This window comes from Vitis riparia, chromosome 18 (assembly GCF_004353265.1).
Source record: "Vitis riparia cultivar Riparia Gloire de Montpellier isolate 1030 chromosome 18, EGFV_Vit.rip_1.0, whole genome shotgun sequence".
NCBI classification, from domain to species: domain Eukaryota; kingdom Viridiplantae; phylum Streptophyta; class Magnoliopsida; order Vitales; family Vitaceae; genus Vitis; species Vitis riparia.
Window position 1 is genome coordinate 18,718,887 of NC_048448.1, and position 22,014 is coordinate 18,740,900.

Genomic DNA, 22,014 nt, shown 5'->3' on the forward strand with positions numbered 1-22,014 from the left:
AGAGTGTAAAAAACATACCTTTAATTTAAATGTTTCCAAGTCATTTCTTATAAGATGAAAATCTTAAAAAACCATCATAAAAGTCATCTACCGAGTGTTCTTCCACTCAATCTCTCCTTCAAGGGTCTAGATACAAGAAAAGAGTGGACTTTTCTCTCTATAAGATCGAGTTTCTTTCTCTCTCTAAGGGCTCTCTTTTTAGAATGTGACAAACAAAAGTTAGATCCCTAACCCCTAAGGAGGTATATATATATATATAGGGCTCTATGTGGGCTTAAGTGACTTGAGCTCAAAATGGGTTCAGGTCACCTAATCTAGCTCATTTGAGTCCTAATTAATTAATTAGCCATATGGGCTCCAATTAATTAATTAGCTCTATGAGTTTCAATTAATTAATTAGTCGGTCTAAAAAGACAATTCATAATATCTAGTGCAATCTTCCATATTTACTAACACCTTTATGCATACTTATGAACCAAAAACCCAAAATCGACAAAATAAATGTGTCTCCTTATAATAGGAGCTTGAGCCTAATACAAGGAAGGATGAACTATTTCATAAAGACTTATTTTCTATAAATTTTAAGTCCATGAGTATAGAAACTCAATTATGTGACTCAGTTAATGTTCATCCTCTATGGTTAACTTTCTCAAAATTATGAGATAGTTTAAGTTCAATGGATGAAGACTATATGTTTAACCATCCTCATCTTACACAAATATCATACAACATTCCAAATATGATACAAGGAGGATTTCAAATAAGCACGAGAGAACCACAAAATTCCCATCCATGAAAAGACAATGGATAGGACTTAAGATACCTATGCATGATATGTTTATACTTATAATCAATATTATTAAAACTCTATATCTTGGTGATTACTACTCAAAAACCACACATTTTAGAGAATAATTCTCATGAGTTTCACATTTTTTGAGTAGTAATTATGCCTAAAACACTCAACTAATATGTTTTTGCCCTTGCAAGAGTTACTAACAAGTTTTATGAAGTTTTGGAGTCATTTCAAGGTATGATTTTGATAAATTGTTGACAAAAGAGATGAATCAAATTGAAGAGAACAAATAAAGTTAATGATAATCCAAATGCACAATGAAAGAAGTAATGTAATTGGTTTGGACTGAGATTTGGAGTTGATTTGGAGGTAGTTGAAGTGGAATCAAGAAAAAGAAATGGAGAAAATGGCAAAATGAAGTTGAAAAACTATGTTTTTCAATTTTACATGAACATGTGAAAAATTTGCACAATCGTGCAAAATGGACTAGAGGGGAATTTGGCTGTAGCTAAAAGGGGAAAAGTGAAAACTGATTTCGCATGACCATGCAAAAATTTCGCACAGTCATGCGAAATGCTCCAGGAAGGCGAAAATGACACCATTGTCAGGGATGGTGCCTAGGTGATTGAGGCAAATTTTTTGGTGAGGATTAGCCCTTGTGATCCACATCACAAGATTGGTGAAGTTCTCTTTACCGATTCTCTATTTTTTTTATTATTTTTTTATTCCATTTTTATCTTTTATTTCTCTTTTTGTTCTTCTTGGTTTGTTTTTTTTTGTTTTTTTTTTTTTTTTTTGTAGGCTTTCCATTGCATGCTACATTGAGAATAAGATTTGAGGGAGAGATTGTAAAGGACTTATATTGCTAATCATTTTTGGTTTGTGATCCAATTGTTGAGGAAATGGAAAATCAAGGGGGGATATACATTTTCTAATTGTAGAACTTTCCAGATTTTCTCTCTATATAGAATTCTCTTATTTCCTTCATTTTCTCTCATTTTCTCGCTAGCCAAACATGCCTTGTGATATCAAATCTCCAAGCATGAGTGGCTAAATCTCATTTTTCTCGGAGAAGGAAGGATCTAGAGGCAAGATCTATGGTGAATTAGAGAAATGAGCTTGAATTGCAAAGGTAATTTGATCTAATTGATTGATTAATTGAAATTTGGGGGGTTTTTCTCTTCAAATTGTCTTAAATGATTACTATAATGCAAGCTAGGTAGATTCATCAAATTTTTAATGCTAGATTTGATGAGATTGAATAGTTGCATTGTGTGAATCATTGGAAGATAATTTAAGATGAATTGAATTGATCTTTTGGATTAAATGACCTGATTTGAGGAGAAATTAGATCTAGATCTAAAGCTAAATAAAAAATCAGCTTAGATGAAAATTTAGGTTTTCAATATAACGTGATGAAAATTAGATCTTAACATCTATTCGCCATAGAGATTGTTTTCTAGAAAATCCTAACTCTGATAATTTCATTTTCTATTAATTTTCTTCTGTTTTACATTTTATTTTTCTTCTCAATTTTAGACCATTGTTAAATTGATTTTTCATCATGAATTTTCAAATCAACTTCACTTGATCACAATAATTTCTTATCCTCTCATTCAAGCCTTAATTACCGAGAATAATCCATCATAGTGGACGCCACCTAAAAACGACTATACTATGGTAGTTTGTACTAAAACCATTTTTGATCGGGTATAAGCTACTCTAGAATAGTAAATTAGGTTATAAATTTTGTTTTGATCCAATAAACGACGAAAAATCCGAGCAATCACTTGGTACCAATATTGTATGCAATAAGATGGGATTCTTTCATTTAATAGCATCATGAAACCACACTGATCTTTATTTTGGTACTAAAGAGAACAATTATAATGTAATATGTATAAATTATTGACACTTAATAAAATCAAATATTTATTATTAATTAATATCAAGTGAAAATTTAGAAAATTCATATTTTTTTTTTTATCATTGCACATAATATTATTCTCGAATATCACAAATTATACTATATATATATATATATATATATCAATTTCTTTAACAAAATAATTTTAATATGTGTATTATTGTTTCTTCTTTATTGTTTTATTTTTAGAATTTTCTTCATGATTTTTATGAATTTCTATCAATTTCCATCTCATCAATATTTTTTGTTAAAAATTTCATCAATATTTTCATAAAGACCGATATTTATATCCTTGTTGATGATATTGAGACTAAGGGAGATTAAGAAATGATATAATGGTGATTATGAAATGATATAAGGGTTAGAAGATTGTCATTACATAGTATTTGTATGCTCATAAAAGAAATTAAAATAATTTTGATAAATATTTTCAAAATTATATTTGTAATCAAATGTTTATAGGAAGAAATAGATTTATAAATATTCAAATATTCGTTATGTTTGTATTTTATTTGATAATTTTCTCAAAAAGTTGTCTTATTTTACAAGATTTTATTTTTAATCATAAAATATCCAAAATTGAAATATTTTTCACAAAATATATTCCACGTATAATTGAAATATTTAGAAATAAATATTTTATAATTATTAATTTATCACATATAACAAATCCATTTCAATAATTATTATTTTATTAATAGTCACACTGTCCACCTTTTTCTTTAAACAATTATGAAATATATCTCCACATTTGCTAACAAAAGATATTATTCGTAAATATATTACTACAAATAATTCTTATACAAAAATAATTAAATATTAGTTCCCTATGTAACATATCTTAATTTTAATATTTAAGTTGCTATTACTAAAATAATTATTTACCATTTCATCAAAGAAACCCTCTTTCAAACCTTATTCACCAAAAAGTTTAGACTTAATTGTATGTAAAAGTAATCATTGGTTGGTATAATCATAGTCTTGCTATTATTACAATAAAGGTTAAAATAATTTAATACTAAAAAAAAATATCTCCTTCGTAAACGTTATTAAAAAGAAATATAGTATATATATATATTATTTTAAAAATTAATAAAATAATAATTCTTAGTTTTACTACTTATAAACAATATAGTAGGTTTTATTTATTATTATTTATTTTATAATTAATATTATAATTTTATAATATTGGAAAAAATGAGTTTCGACTCATGTAAAATAATTATAAAATAAAATCATTTAAAAATAATTCAATTTTCATGGATCAAAAGTCAAATGAAGAAGTAGGATAGTCAAATGTAGTACCAAATATATTTGAATAACAAATACATGAAATATTAATTATTTTTAAATAGTTACTTGAAATTTGTATTTTATAAACTTATATGAGTGTATGGAAATACACTTTACCCTTTTACGCATCTTTTCACGATATAAAATGCATGCAGTGTTTATTATTGTTAGATAATTATATAAAAAAATGCATAAAATGCTAATTATTTTTAAATAACTACTTAAAATTTGTATTGTATAAACTCGAGTTCCTATGGTTTTTTCATATGAGTGCATGGATTCTATGGAACACACTTTTTCCTTTTTAATGCATGAAATATTAATTATTTTCATATAGTTGCATAAAATTTATGTTTTATAAACTTTTTTTATTTTATGGTTTTTTTATATGAGTGTATGAAAACATATCTTTTTTTATAAAATAAAATGAAAGAAAAATAATATTTAAGTATTTGTAGAAAGGAAACCATTATTAGAGGCTTGAGATGAGATAGTAATAGGATTCTATACGGTCCATAATTATAATAATAATCTCCTTTTTCAAGAATATTCCTCATAAAAAACATTACGTAAATGATATTTGAAAAATAATTAATACATACTAAAACTAATAATTGTTATTTTTTAGCCCATCATGATAATTACAATGATGACATACCTTTATATACCCAAAATGTCAATCTCCCAAAACATTAGTTTAGAGAAAATATGGTATACAAATATTAAATTTAATAATAATTTTGATTTGCTATATGATATACCCATTATAATTTAGTAGTAATTATTATATTGTGCTAAAAGTATATAATTATGATAATATTTATAAATTTTATTTAATTAAAAATTCTTTTATTTATTTTATTTTTATATAATACTCATGATCATAATTGAGTAAAAATTAGAAAAATAATAAAAATATACAGTTAGTTAAGAAATAACAAATGGTGGAAACTGAAATTAAGATTAAATAGGATTCCGATCTTTTGAGACAGGAGAGCCAAAAGCTGATTGGTTAATAAGCACAGATCACACACTCACACCTCACAAAGCCTGATAGCCTTCCCTTCCACTTTGCTTCTTTATCTTTGTTTTCCTTTCCTCCTATAAATACTCCTCAGTTCATTCCCACGGTTTATTTCTCTCAACAATCTATAACGATCCCTACCCACGAAGGACGCCAAGGTTCTTTTCTTCAGATCTCATATCTCTTCATTTTTTTCCCCAATTCATGATTGTTTCTTGCTGCACTGTAATTTATATGATATCATTTCCAGCATTCTGCAGCATGATTGTAATTCGAGTTTTCTTTTGGTATTTTTTCTGAGTTCTGGTGGATTTTGGTTCAGATCCCTTGATTTTTCGTGATTTTTTGATGACCCGTTTATGTTAATGCATGTTCAGTTAAGGATAGACTGTAAAGCGGGGTTGTTTGTTTGTTTGTGAGGAATTAGGGTTGGGGTTTCGAAGATTTTGGTGAATTAGAACTGGTATTAAAGGGTTTCTTTTGTTTGATTTTTCTGGCGGCATTGCGGTTAGGGGATAGATCTCAATCAGTTTAGCTGGGAAGTGGATCAATGCGTTTGATCATAGTGGGTAATGGGTAATGGGTAATGGGTAATGGGTAATGGGTAATTGGTTTCCGTCCAGCTCCGAGAAAGTTCTCTTGGATTTTTGGTTTCCAGAATTTTATTATTGTATAGTAGTTTTTGGAGGAGAGTATTGAATCCCTGCAGCAGAGACGATAAATTGGTTGTTTACTGCACCCCTCAGTGTCTTTGGGAATCATTGAAATTAGTATGGTTGAGAATGAACATTATATTATTTTGTTTGGGTTGGCACCCTGGGGATGTAGGGAGGTGGTAATTGTATTTGTGCAATCTTCAGCTTTAGGTTTTCCTGATTGGGTTGTAGTCAACCACTATGTAAGGTGGACCTCTTTGTGCCATTGGGTTGCGTGGATCAATGTGTTTGATCATAGTCATCTAACCTCCAAATGATAATTTTGATTGTTGTCAAATTTTCTTCTCTTCCATCATATGTTAAATAGACCATCTATATGATATCTGGCTTTTATTTTTTTCCTTTCTGATGGGATTCTTTTTACAACTTAAATAGCAGTTTTTTTCTTTGAAAACAAAATATTATATATCTTTTGATGATTCTTTTCCCAATACCTGCATCTAAACAAATTTAATATTTCATTAAACAATTTGGTGGAATTATGTTCAAAGAAGGGGAATAAAATTTAGGAGAATTGTTGGCCAGGGCTAAATGTAAGGATTATTTTATTCTTTGGGGCCTTCCAGAAGAAGTTCTTTTCCATTGATCAACTAGTGGAATATATATAGTTAATGGTATTTTGTTGGTTTTATTTCTCAGGAACTTTGAAGATATTAGTATCAGAGGGGCACATCAGCTTTTTTTCAATTGAACATTGCGTGGTGAATACAAGTTTTCCTCATCTTTATGATTTGCTTGGTTTTATTGATGATTTACATTGGGAACAATATGTTTCCAAAACTCAGAGGCTAAGCATGTGTATGATCAATCATTGTTGCCTTTATGGGGATCACTACTTCATCGTGAAATTCTTCACGGCTTGCTGCTAGATGATTTTTCTGTTTGTTATTTATGCATACTTCCCTCCACTTGATTTTTAGGTGATTGAAGTAGCATGTAGGTGAAGATATCTCTACATTCATGCTCAATCTGTTTCAGTTGCATATTTTATTAGATTACTTAGCTGGTATGAATATTTTATCCTTTTTTCAATATTAATTGGAAATACAAAGCAAGGTTCACTGGGCTGATCATATATGTTTGGCCACTTTCAACTGGTTGATAGGATAATATTTCAGTGATTAAATAGGGTAGTTAGGCATGGGCTTTTAGACTGTGTAGCTGATGTAGCGTATAAATATGGTGAATTGGAAAAGGCATGGAATCTTTGGTTACTGAAATACCTCAAAGAAAAATAAAAGAAGAAAAAAGAAAAAAAAAACTTGTTTTTTAGGTTAATTTCACAATGTTGAAGACAAGCTCAACAGCTGCAAAAATAGTTGTTTCAATGAGAGGAGTTCCAAACATATTGTTTTGGTTAACACCTTGATGTAGGACAAACCTAGGATGGTTGCCTACACTCAAAAATAGGTGGACTAGGGTTTTGTTTTTGGGGTGTAAAGAAAGGAACAAGGAATAAAGTTTATGGCAGTGAAAAAATAAAATAAGATAAAATAAAATAAAATAAAAGAAAGAAGAAATGATGAAAAAAAGATGAAAAAACCTTAGAGTTTCACTAAAACATTCTAAGAGTCTCACTTAGAAGAAAATCAATTGAGCCTCATCATTGAGGGCTGTAATAATTGCAATGAAAAAAAATATAATATTATTAATATCAATCAATTCATCCTTTTGATTTACATCTATTAGCCTATTTATAGGCTTTTCTAAGCAATCCAAAGTCTACTAAGATTCTAATGACCTATTTCTGACTCTAATTCTTATTATAATATCCAAAGTCTACTAGGATTCTAATAACCTATTATGACTCAAATTCTAATTATATTATAACTTAACTAGCTAATCCTAATTTGACTCCAACAAATACTAATTCTATTTCAATTCTAATTAATATTAATCCTATTTAAAGTTTATTTATGTCTTCCCTTATTTCCTTGAATAGACTTTAAAAGACTTTCCCCCATCACACCTTTACTAAATTGAGGCGAAGGCAGAGGCAGAGGCAGCTAAGGCCTAGAGGGCACATGCCTCCTCACCTTGAAAATCAAAACTAGATATTATATTGGGTTGGGATTGATCCTTGGCCTCTTTTGGAGAGGTAAAACAAGATTTCCACTAGGCTAATCATCTCAAATACACTTCATTTCCTCGCCCCAAGATTGAATTTCTGGATCCACCATAAATAATGCTTTCAAGAGCAGAAATTTTGAATGCCCGCAACAAGAGTTGCTCTCTCTCTCTCTCTCTCTCTTGCTAGGAGTCCTCATTCATTAGATTCAGCTGATGAGGGCATCAAATGCTTTAGTACTCTGGTGCTAAGTCATTGTCAAAGCAATTACTTTGTCATGCAATTAAAATTGTGAAGTGCAGATATGATTTGGCATGGAAGTTCAGTGTGGTGAGATAAATGGAATGCCAACTTCTATAAGATATGCTGTTTGGACTGAATAATTGGAATAAGAACTCATGGAGCCATCAAAGAGTTCTTGGGCTAATGGAATTCTATTATCATTATACCAGCAGCATGGAAAACCTAAAGTTGTTATCATGAGGACTAAAATTGAATACTTAACAAGGAGTACTACAACTAATTACATGGAATGTATGATAGTAGATCCCAAGAATTTAAAGCAATATGTGTGTGTATGTGTATACACACACACAATTGAAGGACACACACACACACACACACACATATTGCTATGATGTGAATCCTTCAATTGTGCTCAAACTTTCAGATTCTTCTTAGAAAAGTAAAGGGGCAAAAAAACTTGCCATGAATTGAGTTCTCAATGGAGACTAGAGCGAGTCCTCTTATTTTATTGTTTTGTCCAACTTGTATTTTTTAGCTAATTACTACTTGATATTCTACTTGCATAAAATTTGGAGTTGGAAGAGATTGGTCCTATTGTTGGAGAGAACAAAGTAACATTTGGTTGTAGGACGATAGTGAACTTGTGATCATGGCACTGGATCAACAAATCTTAGGTTCGAAGTTGCTACAGCTTTCTGATGTATATTCAGGTTGTGGTGAGAAAACAAGAGCCTTAAAGAATTTAGGTTTCAAAATTACACTAAACTAAAAGAACTGGCTTAAAGTGATTACCTTCTTTTTGAACTTAATCCTGGCCAATGGTGGTAATCTGGGAGAAAGAAATCAGGAGAACAAGAAAACTGAAAAAGAAAATGAAGGGAAAAGAAACAATGGACATGGTTGAGCATTTAGAACATGGAGATTAAACTTAAAAATTAACAGCTATAGGTTTAGTATCCAATCCTTGCTACCAGTTAGTAATGAGCCATCCACTTTTACTAAGATGCGTGCCATTAAGCCCCGATCATCTGAACACACATCCAGATGCATGTATGTATATAAGATCTCTTGAATAGTGGTCATTATTACAAGCCTTCTCCCTAGGTTAGTCATATTTAAGCAATTTAATTCTGATTTAGATATCATTTGGCATTTATCTTAGGAATATAAGTATCTTTCTAACCAAATAACATGGGTTATTTTTCTATTTATTAGGTGAAAAATTATGTCAAAGTTTATTACCAAGATATAAAATGTGAATTGGAGAAAAGTAGTATTGTTATTGAATTCTTTGTATTTTAGGAAGAGGGCAATTTTTTTGAGGGAGAGACTTTATGATTTTGTGGGATGTCATTATCCATAAGTGCATGCTTAGTCAAGTTATGTGGTCTTTGATATATTCTAGGAGAGATAAGAAAAATCTAGTTTCAGAGGATTAGCTTGCTATTTTTAGGTGGATTAGTTTTCTATTCATTAGGAAGATTATTTCCAAGTTTATGACTACAAATACTTCTTTAATTGTCTTTTGTAAATCATTGGAGTTTATTTCTATTAGCCATTTTAGAGGAAGATTTTCTCGAAGCAACCACTATCCATTCTCTCCGCCCCTCCTTTTTTTTTTTTTTTTTTTTTTTTTTTCTGTTATGTTTTTTTATATGAATTTCTCAAAATAGGCCATGAATGGCCCCTAAGTGGCACATAAAAATTGGTATAAAAGTTACAGCCACTTGTTAGTCTTATTTGAAAAATATTTGGTGAATAAAATGGGAATCATAGAACAGTTTATTGTTGCTTAGTTTCTATTCTTTTTATTTAATTTCCATTCTTTTCTTCTTCTTTCTTTCTTTCTTCAAGTAAATCACTTTCCTTCATTTGGAAAAGGGATTAAAAAAAGATTTATTTATTGGATTCATCAACAAATAGGAAACTAGTAAGACTCGTGAGAATAAACTTCTCTACTTTTCATTATTTATAAGACTCCTGGTAATAAACTTGGAGATATCTGTCCTTATAAATAGGAAATTAACCTACCTAAAAAGCAACGAGCTAATCCACCAAAATTAAACCATTTCTCTCTCCTAGAATATATAAAAGCTAAATAATTTCACTAATCAAAGAAAACCAAATTAAATCCACTTCCAAGTTCGCGCACATGTAGAATCATTAACATCTACTCTCTTTAAATTACCCTTGTCCTCAAGGGCGATTTTGGGACTCTCATCTTGCACATTCTTCTACCACATCATCACATCCATCTTCATCTAACCAACATTCTACAATAAGAAATAGCATTTTACACATGTGGCTAGGACTAAACTTCTCATTAGGATTAAAGCTTTTGTCCTTTGATTAGTCGGAGGTCAACATTTTAGTTGACAATAGATTTTAACTTTTTGACACATAGTACCTATTAGTTAAATAAGGTAAATAAAGTCACCTCTATGTTTGTTACTTTCAGTTGAGGAGTTTAATTTTGAGTATAATACTTGCTTCATAAAGGTAACCTATTGCAACTATTATTTAGCCAAGGAGCTTCCACATTAATGCTAATATTCTCCTTAAGACAACGTGTCATGAAGCCTACTAAGTAGTCTCTCAAACAAACTTTGATAGTCATGAACATGACCTATTTGTTTAAGTTTGGTGAGGTCACCAAAGAGGTCTATTAGTTACCAATTTTCCTTTAAGCTGAAGCTGTTAGAATTTGAACCCACAAAGTATATTATGCTTAACACCTCCCTCACATGTGACCCCATACATGCATGCGGGAAGCAAAAATAGCAATAGCTGTAGAAATCATAATGCAACCTCCTGTTAACTTGAGCTCTAATACCATGTTAAGTTATCAACTTTTTCTAAAAGATTAACCTATTAAGATTTGGACCCAAGATGTGTATCATGCTCTAACAAAGTCTTTGGATTGAGTGGGTCCATGACTCCATAACATGTATGCAAACCCTCCTTAAAAACTCCATGACTGGGAATCTCCTCTTCTTTCTTTAACAACTAACACCATGACTGGGAATCTCCTTCTAAAAAAGGATTAAAATATAAAAAATAATGAAAATATCAGTGGTTGGATTTTACGAAATATTGAATGAAAATTTGGACATAAAATATTGATAGTATAGAAATTGATTAAACATAGAAATGTTGAGAAAAACTTCAAGAAATGATATTACAACTTCAATAATATCATTTGCCATTGGTCGATTAGCCCTTGGTCTCCAATGTTTGAATTTGGCTCTTCTAACAAGATGTTATCTTCAACTTGGACACAATGACTGCCTCATGCCTTTCTTGCGTCTATATTGATAAATTAAATAAAAGAGAAAGAAATGTAGAAAAAAAGGAAAAGAATGGATAATGGCTTTACTTTAAGGAGTACCTGCCTCCCAGAAACTCAGTAACAATAAACTATTCTCTGACAATCTAATTCGATTGTGAAAGACTAATAGGAATGCTCAATAGATAGGATAATATCACTCTTAATGCCTAAGAAACTACCACTAAAACTAAATAATACCTCTCTCTCTCTCTCTCTCTCTCTTAAAAGGTAGCTAATTGATCAGTCAAAACAAATTGCCTAATCACTTCAAAAATGTATCAGTTAAATAAGTGCCTGACTCTGTGTGGATGTGGGTGTACTTGTAATTTTATACTATGATTACTATTTATTGAATGAGGTCTTGCTGTTGTCCAGTGGCTACTATATTATCAAGAACGAACACTCTTTTGTTTGCAGTTATAGAAAATTGGGACAATCTTGTAAACTTCTCTGCCAACTGCTACTACACTGCTATTCACTAATGTGTATTACTGTTTTTCACACACATGCAAGTTGAAGCTCCTACATGATTGTGTAGCTGTTTTGGTTTGAAAATTGAAAGTACCCCCTCCTTGGCATTGAAGAAAATTATTACAAAATAGTAGTATATGCTTTTATTTCGACTATTACTCCTTCCACCAGTCTGGGTAGTTGTCAAAGTGTGTACCTCTTCTTTCTAGTGTTGAACCATGTATCTAGGATGAAACCACATAGTAAAAGAATCTAACATATGATTTTCTATTTGGCCTAATGCTGGACTTGTAGCTAGTAATAATTTTGCTGGCAACTATTGATTTGACTGTGATTGAATGGGCCTAATTCATTTATTGCCTTGGCAATATGAGACCTTAGTGAAGGAACAAATGCTGCAAGAGATGTTTGCATGCAGTTGCCATCTATGCCAAATAGGCAGACATAGGTATGCATGCCAGTTTTGGTGTTTGTTTAGGCGCCAGACTGGTGTAATTCCCAGATCTTAGGACCTAGGGACACTAGTGTGGCAAACTCTAGGCCAACACTAAGTCAAACATGTAAAACAACTGTTCACATGGGTACTTCATTAACTCTGCACATATCAGCTAGATCTGGCTAAACATATAGTTCAGCTGGAAAATGTTGTTATCATCTTTGGGACACTTGTGTTAGGTGCATATCTGGTAGTAGGTGTCTGGATGCATATCCCATACCCATACTCATGCTGTCTCTTGTATGAAATGGGAATCTATCTGTGTAACACAAGTCGTTCTCTTCCAATGTTTGATGGAAAAGAAATCACTACATAGTTACTTATTTAAGCTTGGATTGGTTTGAGTATGATATTGTACCCATCACCTATTGCCAGTTTGACAGTCAGCAGACCTTCTAGTCCACGACATCAAAAATCCATTTGATTTAATGGAAACATCAGAACATGAGAACCTAATAGTTATTCTAATACAAGCAAATGAATGAAATGGTTAAAGAAGAGTATATTGAGTGAAAGAGCCATGCTAAATTATATATAAAACTGCACTTATCTATTGGCATACAGAAGGCCCTGTTCACCATTTGCCTGTTGACTTCTCATTTTTAAAACACTGCATCTACTTGCCTTTTTATCCTGTTAGCTGCCAGCAGATGAATAATGTTCTTCAATATAACAAAAAATAAAAAATAATTAAAAAGAAAAAGATGGGGGAGGGGGTAAACAAACGATGTGGCTTTTGACTTTCTCCCCTTTTCATACACTCTAATTTCTTTCAAAATTTCATTTGCTCGTGAGTCTTTGGCTCTCCTCCCTTGAATTTAGGTGTTTGGAGATGAAAAAATTTGCTTCTTGTATTTGAGAAAAAGAAAGTGCATAAATTTGGTAGCCATACACATGTAGATTCTCTCTCCCTCTCACCCTCTCTTCTATGGCAACTTGATAGGTGCATATTACCATTTCTGTTATAAAAATTGACCCTCTCTTTTGTTTGATCTTGGTATAATGTATATATAGAATTGCAGGGAGGGAGGGAAGGAGCATTTGAGGCAAAGAGAGTGGTGGACATCCATCCCGAGTCCAGACATGAGTCTAGCATGTCTTGTGTGCCATAGCGTAGAAAGCCCATCTCATTCATTTAGGAGTTACTCGGTCTCAAGTTCAGACAATGAAGGAAGATGCTCTGCAATTGCCAACTGCCTGGCCAGGAGGGCATCTCTTCCAGCCCCAACAGCAAACTCCTCGATCATACGGTCATCCAAAGTGACACCGCACCCATCCATCCCAAACAGTAGCGGCATTCCAGGGACGCCAAGGCTGGTCCGGAGCTGTGCAGTGAGAAGGGACATTGTGAGGGACTGGAATTTCGAGGAGGTAGTGATGGAGCATTAGTATTTTACTAGTAGCAAGTATGAAATATAGCTAGCTGCTTTGTTTTGGGTGCAACTGGACCCTCAACTTCTTCTCTGTACAAGAAGAGTTTGAGCCTCTGCCTCTGCAATCATCCCAGACAAAAATCCAATGTGAAACTTTGTTCATATTTTGGCTAATCGCATTCCCTTCTATAATTGCTGCTGCTTTCAAATTTTTCCTTTTTTTTTTTTTTTAAAAATAATTACATCAATCATAAATACAAATTTATGAGATGTTTCTTCCAAGAAAATACTAAGAAAAGGAAAGAAAAATGGAAGCAATTGATTTTTTTTATAATACAAAAAATATGAAAAAAATTAAATATGACTAAATTTAGTTAAAAATTTAAAATTTGTTTGGTTTTAATTATTTAATTTTTAGATAGGACTAAATAAATAAACTTGAGTTTCAAATAACATATAAAAATAATTTAATAATTTAAATTTTTTATCAATTTTTTTAATCAAACATAACCTTAATTTTATATTATTATTATTATTATTTAAAATATAACCTTAATTTTAATTTTTTTTTAAAATTATAACTATATATATATATATATATATATATATATATATATATATATATATATATATATATATATATATGTTGTAAAATTATAAAGTGAAAAGGGGAAGAAAACAATAGAAATCAGAATGTAGGAAGAGAATAAAGTATTTTTCATTAGAGGTATCTCCCTTTTATAGAGAGTCACAAAGAGATATACATCAATATTGATGATCATCCACAAGTTCCCATATTCCGGTAATTCTCATATTTTATAACACTCCCTCTTGGATGATTATAAGAATATTGATGTATATCTCTTTGTGACTCTCTATAAAAGGGAAATACCTCTAATGAAAAATACTCTATTCTCTTCCTACATTCTAATTTCTCTTTCTTGTTTTCTTCTTCTTTCATTTTATAATTTTATAACACGTTATCAGCATGAATAGTCTCTACAAAAGAAATAGAAAGATTTTTCTCTATTAAGAGAAATAGAAAGACGTTCTTCTCTTTAGAGAAATAGAAAGATGTTTTTCCTTTCAGAGAAATAGAAAGACTTTCTCTCTTCTTTCTCACAAAAAGGTATATGATAAATTTATATCATGACTTTCTATTTTATTACCTTTTGATCTCTATTTTCATTTATTTTATTTGAATACATAAATATGTATAATCCCTATAACCAGAAGTTATGAGGTAAATTATAAATTATAGGGTACATTCATAACCAGAAGTTATGAAAAATATGTACAATCCCTATAATCATAAATTATAAATTATAGGATAAATTTATAACCAATAGTTATGAAAAATATGTACAATCCCTATAATCATAAATTATAAATTATAGGGTAAATTCATAACCAGAAGTTATGAAAAATATGTACAATCCCTATAATAATAAATTATAAATTATAGGGTAAATTCATAACCAATAGTTATGAAAAATATGTATAATCCCTATAATCAGAAGTTATGGGATAAATTATAAATTATGGGATAAATTCATAACCAGAAGTTATGAAAAATGTGCAATTCCTATAACCAGAAGTTATGAGGAAAAATTACAAAATTACAGATACATGACCAGAAGTTATTATGTATATGATCTCTAATTATTTATTTTTAATTATACGGTATAACTAGAAGTTATACCAAACAATATTATGGCTAGAAGCTATAAAATAAATAAATAAATAAATGTTCATAGTCTGAAGTTATGTACAAATCTACATAATGAAAGTTCATAGCCTGAAGGTATGCACAAATCTACACAATGAATAGTTCATAACCTGAAGCTATATACAAATTTATATATATATATATATAAAACAGTTCATAGCTTAAAGCTATGTACAAATTTAAATATTTTGTTGTTCTGACAAAATCATCATGGCCTAAAGCTATGAAAGATATTAACTTTTAATTTCTTTAATTTCTTTTAATTATATTGTGCAACTAGAAATTATGTATAAATTGTTCATAGCCTGAAGCTATGTACAAATTTGCATATTTTCTTGTTTTGAAAAAATGATCATAATTCAAAGTTATGAAAAATATTGGCTTTTAATTTTTCTTTTGTACTCACTTATTTTTCACAACAGGAATTATGGAAAACAATTTTTATTAACAATTGTTTCATAGCCATAAGTTATGCATACAATTTCTAATTCTCTTATATAACCAGAAGTTATTCAAAACAAAATTGTCAATGAATCTTGGAGCTATGATCAAAGAAGGAAATCAAGCATCCCTGTAGGATTGCACAAAAACACTAATTTTCCTTCGTCATCATCTCCATGAAGGTTTAACAAAAATGAGCTTTTGATGAGAAATCACTAGTCTCGTTCAACTAGATTTGAATCATTCCTTGAAGTGAATGCAATATTGTCCCAAACTCGTGGACGGTGACGAGGATGTGGTCATGGAAGAAATCCCCGATACCATAGTTCTTATAGTAACAATTCACCAAATTCTCAAAAAAGGAAAGCCTCATTGCACCACCAAAAGTGGAATAATATTGAGGTAAAACAAGAAAATGGGAAGTGTTTACAAGATAAACCTCCTAAGAACCATGAGAATAAGTGTTATAGATGTGGTATGAAGGGGCATTGGTTGCGTACCTGTTTTACGCCCAAACATTTGGTCGACCTTTACCAAGCCTCAATAAAATGAAAGGAAGTTGAAATGAACTTCATTGATAGTGATGGCCAAGTGGTTCTAACCCATTTAGATGTTTCATATTTCCTTGAGAATCTTAATGGGAAAATTGACCATTTAATGGGTGATGGAAATGTTTGTTATGATTAAACGTTATGTTTTTATTTAATTCTTTGCAAATAGGTTTATTTTGTTATCATCTTTGAACACATTGTTCATCTTTTATAGTTTATTTCACATTTTATTATTTATCATTTAAATTCTTTTCTTTATTTATACTTGAAGATACATGGATCTCTCTCATACCTTGATCCATCACTACAATTAGTTTGATTATTGAAATACTTCCTAGTTATTTCATGTATAAATTGCTCCACACTTACAAAATCAAATGTGTGAGATACTTACGAAATATATAACTTTAAATTATCTTTTCATATTTGTTTTATTGTGTTATATATGCTCTCATTGCTTTTACACAACTTATTAAGTTAAGTTATCATCGATGACTAATATTTTTCCATTGATTTTAACTTTTTCTTTATAATAATATTTATTCAACTCTATAAAGACGAAGTCTTTATGACAATGTCTCATGACTTGTTACTTTGATGAAACTCTTGTTTCATTAATTGCACAACATTGATGACAAACAATGTTAATACTATATAAGGTGATAGAAACCTAATTAAAGGCTCCAGAAGAGCTTATACTATGTCACTAGTAGTATTTGATTCCATGTGAATGACACATTATACAATGATAGACCCAAAAGAATCTTATAAGACCAACTTGGTCCCCCGGGGTAAAAGGTCATATGGATGTATGATTCATTCACAATTGGTGTACCTTAACTTTGGTCCTCAGACAGGAGTAATCAACAAAATTTATAACCTATATCACCATATACTAGGATAGCCTTAGCTAGCATAACATAGTGGCTTTAGGGTCGTTCATTGGGAAGGGTTTTCAACTTACTACTGATATTAATTCAAAGTTGAATTGGTACTTTTTCATTTCAAGGTTAGCTTTAAAAGAAAACATAATCTTTGGTTGAAAAAGGATTAGTTTTAAGCTAACAAAAAATAATAGAAACTGAAATTACTAATAAAGAAAAATGTTTCTTGGAGTTTTAGGATCACTGGGGTCAGGCTCCTAATACAAAAATAGAGTTCCGGTCACTTGAATATTTTCCTTGCATTAGAGAATTAACATATAGTTATTTCTCTAACCGGTGTGGTACAAATGCTTCCCTTTTATGGATTCAAACACTAAATCCCTCTCACTAATTCATTTTGCAATGGCTCGTGCCTCTCACCTAGCATTTGCCATTCAAGGTGATCCTTAACCTTGGATTTCCCTTCTCAAGCTCGCAAGAGATAACTAATGGATGTCTCCTTAGAGTCCAAAAGCTTACCAAGTGTTGGCTATTTTAGAAAATCCTACCTTCAAATCACCTCCCAAAAGCTCGCAAGAGATAAACTAGTGCATCTCAATGGACGGAGATCACTTGCCTTACCAAGTGTTGGCCGAGGTGATTTAATGGCGTTTTAAGTTAACTAAAAACATAGAAACCATTAATGGGTCACACTTTCTCTTCATTAAAAGCTGGAACAACAAAACTTCCAATTCTTGCATTCAACACCTTACCCAGCTTCCTTAACTCCAAGAGACAAAAAGTCTAGCCACTCATTCTCTGAGGAAACATCCTCAGAGCTTGTTTGGCTAGTAAGAAAAATACAATCAAAGTGAGTAGGTAAGGCAGAGCAAAGCTCTGTATATTACTTCCTTCAAAACTATACAAAAAGTGGTCTCTGAGAACAAGCTCCCAAGATGTCTCTGTAAAGAAAATTAAAAACTATATATATGAGGTTATTCACCCTTTGTTCTTACTTATTAACCAAGTAATCCTATGATTGGTGGATTACAAGGAGAGAATGGGGATTTAAATAACAAATATCTGAAGAAAAAAATCTAAAAGAGTCGGTTGCAAATATATGGAATCACTCAGGTGGATTTCGCAGGCATGCAAGATGGGCTGCTAAATTTAGCAAGTTGAAAGTCTCCATTTCGCAGCCAAAGGCTGATTTTGTAGCTAGCACCTTGTGATTTCACAACTGCAAAATTGGCCTTCAACTTGGTGTGATTGGCTTCCAAAGGCTATAACTTTTTCATTTCAACTCCAATTTGCGTACCGTTTAAAGCGTTGGATTTCTGACTTCCCAAGATTTGAAACGACATATAGTATGCATGAAATGGACTCCAAAAAGTGCTCTAAATGTGTCCAACAGTTTCTGTCCTCTTGAATTCTTCATGTTAAATTTCTCTCTTTGCTTTCCCTCCTTACATTCATGATTTGCTTTTGGCAAAGGACTATAGAGTTTCAAAGCTTGGATTCTTCATGTAAATGAGCTTCCAATTGCTTTGTCATGGATTCTATAGAACTCTCCTCAATCTTGGATTGCTTTGGTGATAAAAAAGCTATCAAAAACACCAAAACTTAACACAATTTAATTAGAAACGATTGCAAAGGTACTTAATATGCCAATTGAGTTAACTACTACTCAAAAGTGTTTAAAAGAGTTAATTACAAGCTACAAAATAACACTTTTTGCGTAGTAATCACTCCCTCCAATCGACATATTGCTAGTCCCTTAGCAATGAAGGAGAGAAAAAGTAAAATAAACAGTAATATAATTTATAAAATCATGCTGATCACTTCAAAAAATTTTAAGTGACATGATGATCAAACTCTCACATGGAACATTAAAGATATAAAACTCAAATTTCAACAAGAGTTATCAAATATCTTGCCTAATCACAATTCATAAAAAGAAGGCATTATGCAAATTGAAGCTTTAAAATCGTTTCCACTTCCAAAGGGCTAAACCTTACTCTTCCACAAAAATCTAAGTGTTATTTGATAGTTTACGAATATAGTATGCTAAACTAATCTCTCCCCCCAACTTAGTTCTTTTTCAACACTTAGAAAACTGACAAAATTTAATAGGCTAAGAACACACCCTTTTGTTTAACATTTTTTCATTGTAGGAGTACAAGGCTTAAAGGTATTCTTTTCTAAATTGTCCATGTAACGGGGGTCCATCGATGACTCCCAACCAATTAAGGTTTAGGGCATCAAGCTTTAAGGATCTTTCAACCACTAACTCCTCGGATTTTACCTCGGACTTTTGAGAATGCATTTTAATACCCAAGCACCTACAATATGTTAAACTCCACCTATTCACCCTTGTAACGAGCATTGAGGTTGGTGACTCCCAACCAATGAAGGCTTAGGGCACCGGGTTTTACAAATTTTCACCATATACCCCTCAGACCTTGCTCGAGTTTCAAGGCAATCAAACATTTTTCTTTCTTTCTTTCTTTCTTTTTTTCTCAAAGGCTCATTGGCCTTTTATAAGGTGTCCCAACACTATTAAATGAGGTCAAAGGTACCAAGTCTAAATTTTCCTAAGTCAAGAGGGAAATAGTTTTTCATCTTATAATCGGAACCTATTGTACATAGTGTGTGAATAGCTTAAAGCGGAAGAACTAAGGTTGAATTCAATAGAAGTTTCAACAATTCATCAACTTTAGTAAGCATAATACAAACTCTAAGTCAAGAAAAAAGACAAAAATTCAATTTCTCCTTTTTCATTTTGAAAATATTTCCTTAATAACCATGGAGAGTAGAATAAAAACTTAATTTTTTTTTAAAATTAAGCAAAAATCAACTAAATTACCAAAATAACTTAGCATTTAAAATAAAAACTTCCTTCCTCAACTCTCTTCCCCCCAACCAAGCTGAACATTATTCTCAATGTGGCAAGAACGACTGAAATTACAGGGAGGAAGTGGTACCTCCTGAGTGACATGAAGTTTGAGTAATAGGAGAAACCACATGTTTCAAAAAAAACAAAAGATATGAGTAGAGGAATTAAAATAAAATTATGCCAAGAATACTAAAAAAATGATAGATATGTATTACTTTAAGAAAGTACACTATGGAGCAAAACAAGTAATACATCAAATCCCAATATATAAAACATCAAAAACATGGGATTATGAGGTCTAGTACAGTAAAGAAATACAGAAAAGAAACTAGGTAAATGATCAGATGGTGGGGGAGGATCATGTGGAGATGATGGCTCGGCTGTAGAGGTCGGAATGCTCGGAATGGATGCCTCTATCTCTCGTGTAGTTGTCTCCTCAAGGGGCATAGTCTGCTCTGCTAGAGGAGGGCTCTATGATGGATCTGTAGACTCTGATGGGATAGGAATAACGTGCTCAGGGGGCGATAGAATACCCAGATGCTGCTGTATCTACCTAAGAATGGCAGTATGTTAGGTCTAGGTGGCGATAAGCTGATCCTGATGGGCACGTATGGCCTCCATCTACTGGCTCATGATGCTCTGAGTAGTGGTAAATGTCTACAAAGTGTGACATAGGCCTCTAAACTCTTAAATGGATATGGCGATCCTAGACTCAGATGGAGGAGGGGCCTCGGATGTAGCTGGTACAACTAGTGGAGTCCCTGGTGTGGCAGGAGAAGAAGAAGGTGCAACCTCAGGCATAGGTCCTGTAAAGGGCACTGTAGGGGCAGGTGCTCTCATGTCCGTAGGTATCTCAACCGGTTGTGGCTCATCTGGATGCTCTGGCTATGGTCTTTGTGGATGCTCTGGTCCAGCTGGGGCTCCTTGCTCTGTATCATAGGCTGTCATGCTCGTCCATTTGTCGAGAGTGAATATTTCTCGGCAAATGTGTCTACACTCAAGCTGAGGCTCGGATGGATATCCCAAGTGCTCCAAGATCTGGCATAACAATCTCGGGAATAGAAGTGGAATGGCATCTGCTCTCAGCAGCTTCTTCCTATGGACCTTCTCTTCAAAGTAAAGAAGAGCGGCCATGATGAGATGATGAGGGCCAAAGAAGAATCCCTTTGATATCTGGAACAAGGCCTCTAGCAAAGCTCCTCTCCTTTACACCATATGCTGAAGTGGATAAATGTTGTGGCATAGAAGTGCATCGATAAAGAACATGCTGGGAGGGAGCTCATTCCTCAACAGATATGGGTGTGTGGATGTCCCTTTGGATAGTATATGAACCATGTCACTCTGAGAAGGATGAACCCATACTCGATAATCTTTTGGACGTGCTGGCTCATAGGGAATGCGTAGGGCCTTTGCTATATGTCTGGCTCCCAGGATACCATGACGTTCGTCAATGGTGAAGTGGATGACAGTAGGATCCCGGACGCGATGTGTAGTCATAGACTGATAAAAGTCTAATGCTACACGGGGATAGAAGAAATCCCTGGGAGTCATCAGGTACTCCAAAATGGTACCTCTGCAGTAGATGGAATGAATCTCTGAGCTCTGGCTGAAGCCTGAAGGTCTCTTTGTCAAAGCAAAGCTCGGAGTGGAATGGCCTAGCCCGAAAATCCAAATTTCCTTCTATAGGTGGTTGAGTGACCATGGGTCGCCTGATAATCACCTCAGGAGTCATCTCAGAGGGAATCTGGGACTCTGTAGTAGGCGGCTGAGGCTCTGATGGCGCAATTGGAGCTGAT

At 32.3% G+C, this 22,014-nt stretch overlaps 1 protein-coding gene across 3 annotated transcripts; it reads left to right on the top strand.

Annotated features, from left to right (window-relative positions):
- Positions 1-5,045: 5,045 nt before the first annotated feature.
- On the top strand, positions 5,046-13,930 carry LOC117907474. Of its 3 annotated transcripts, none has more exons than XM_034821020.1 (3): positions 5,046-5,198; positions 6,396-6,457; positions 13,380-13,930. In XM_034821020.1, exon 3 carries the CDS (start codon positions 13,449-13,451, stop codon positions 13,752-13,754), a length of 306 nt encoding a protein of 101 aa, XP_034676911.1. In that variant the 5' UTR covers positions 5,046-5,198; positions 6,396-6,457; positions 13,380-13,448; the 3' UTR covers positions 13,755-13,930. The 3 variants fall into 3 exon arrangements, with proteins under 3 accessions (XP_034676911.1, XP_034676912.1, XP_034676913.1); XM_034821021.1 differs by having other exon boundaries at positions 13,388-13,930; XM_034821022.1 differs by lacking the exon at positions 6,396-6,457.
- The last annotated feature ends 8,084 nt before the right edge of the window (positions 13,931-22,014 follow it).

Bases quoted from the DNA above. Each gene is read 5' to 3' on its own strand.
- LOC117907474 (XM_034821020.1), top strand. From the start codon at position 13,449: ATGAGTCTAGCATGTCTTGTGTGCCATAGCGTAGAAAGCCCATCTCAT.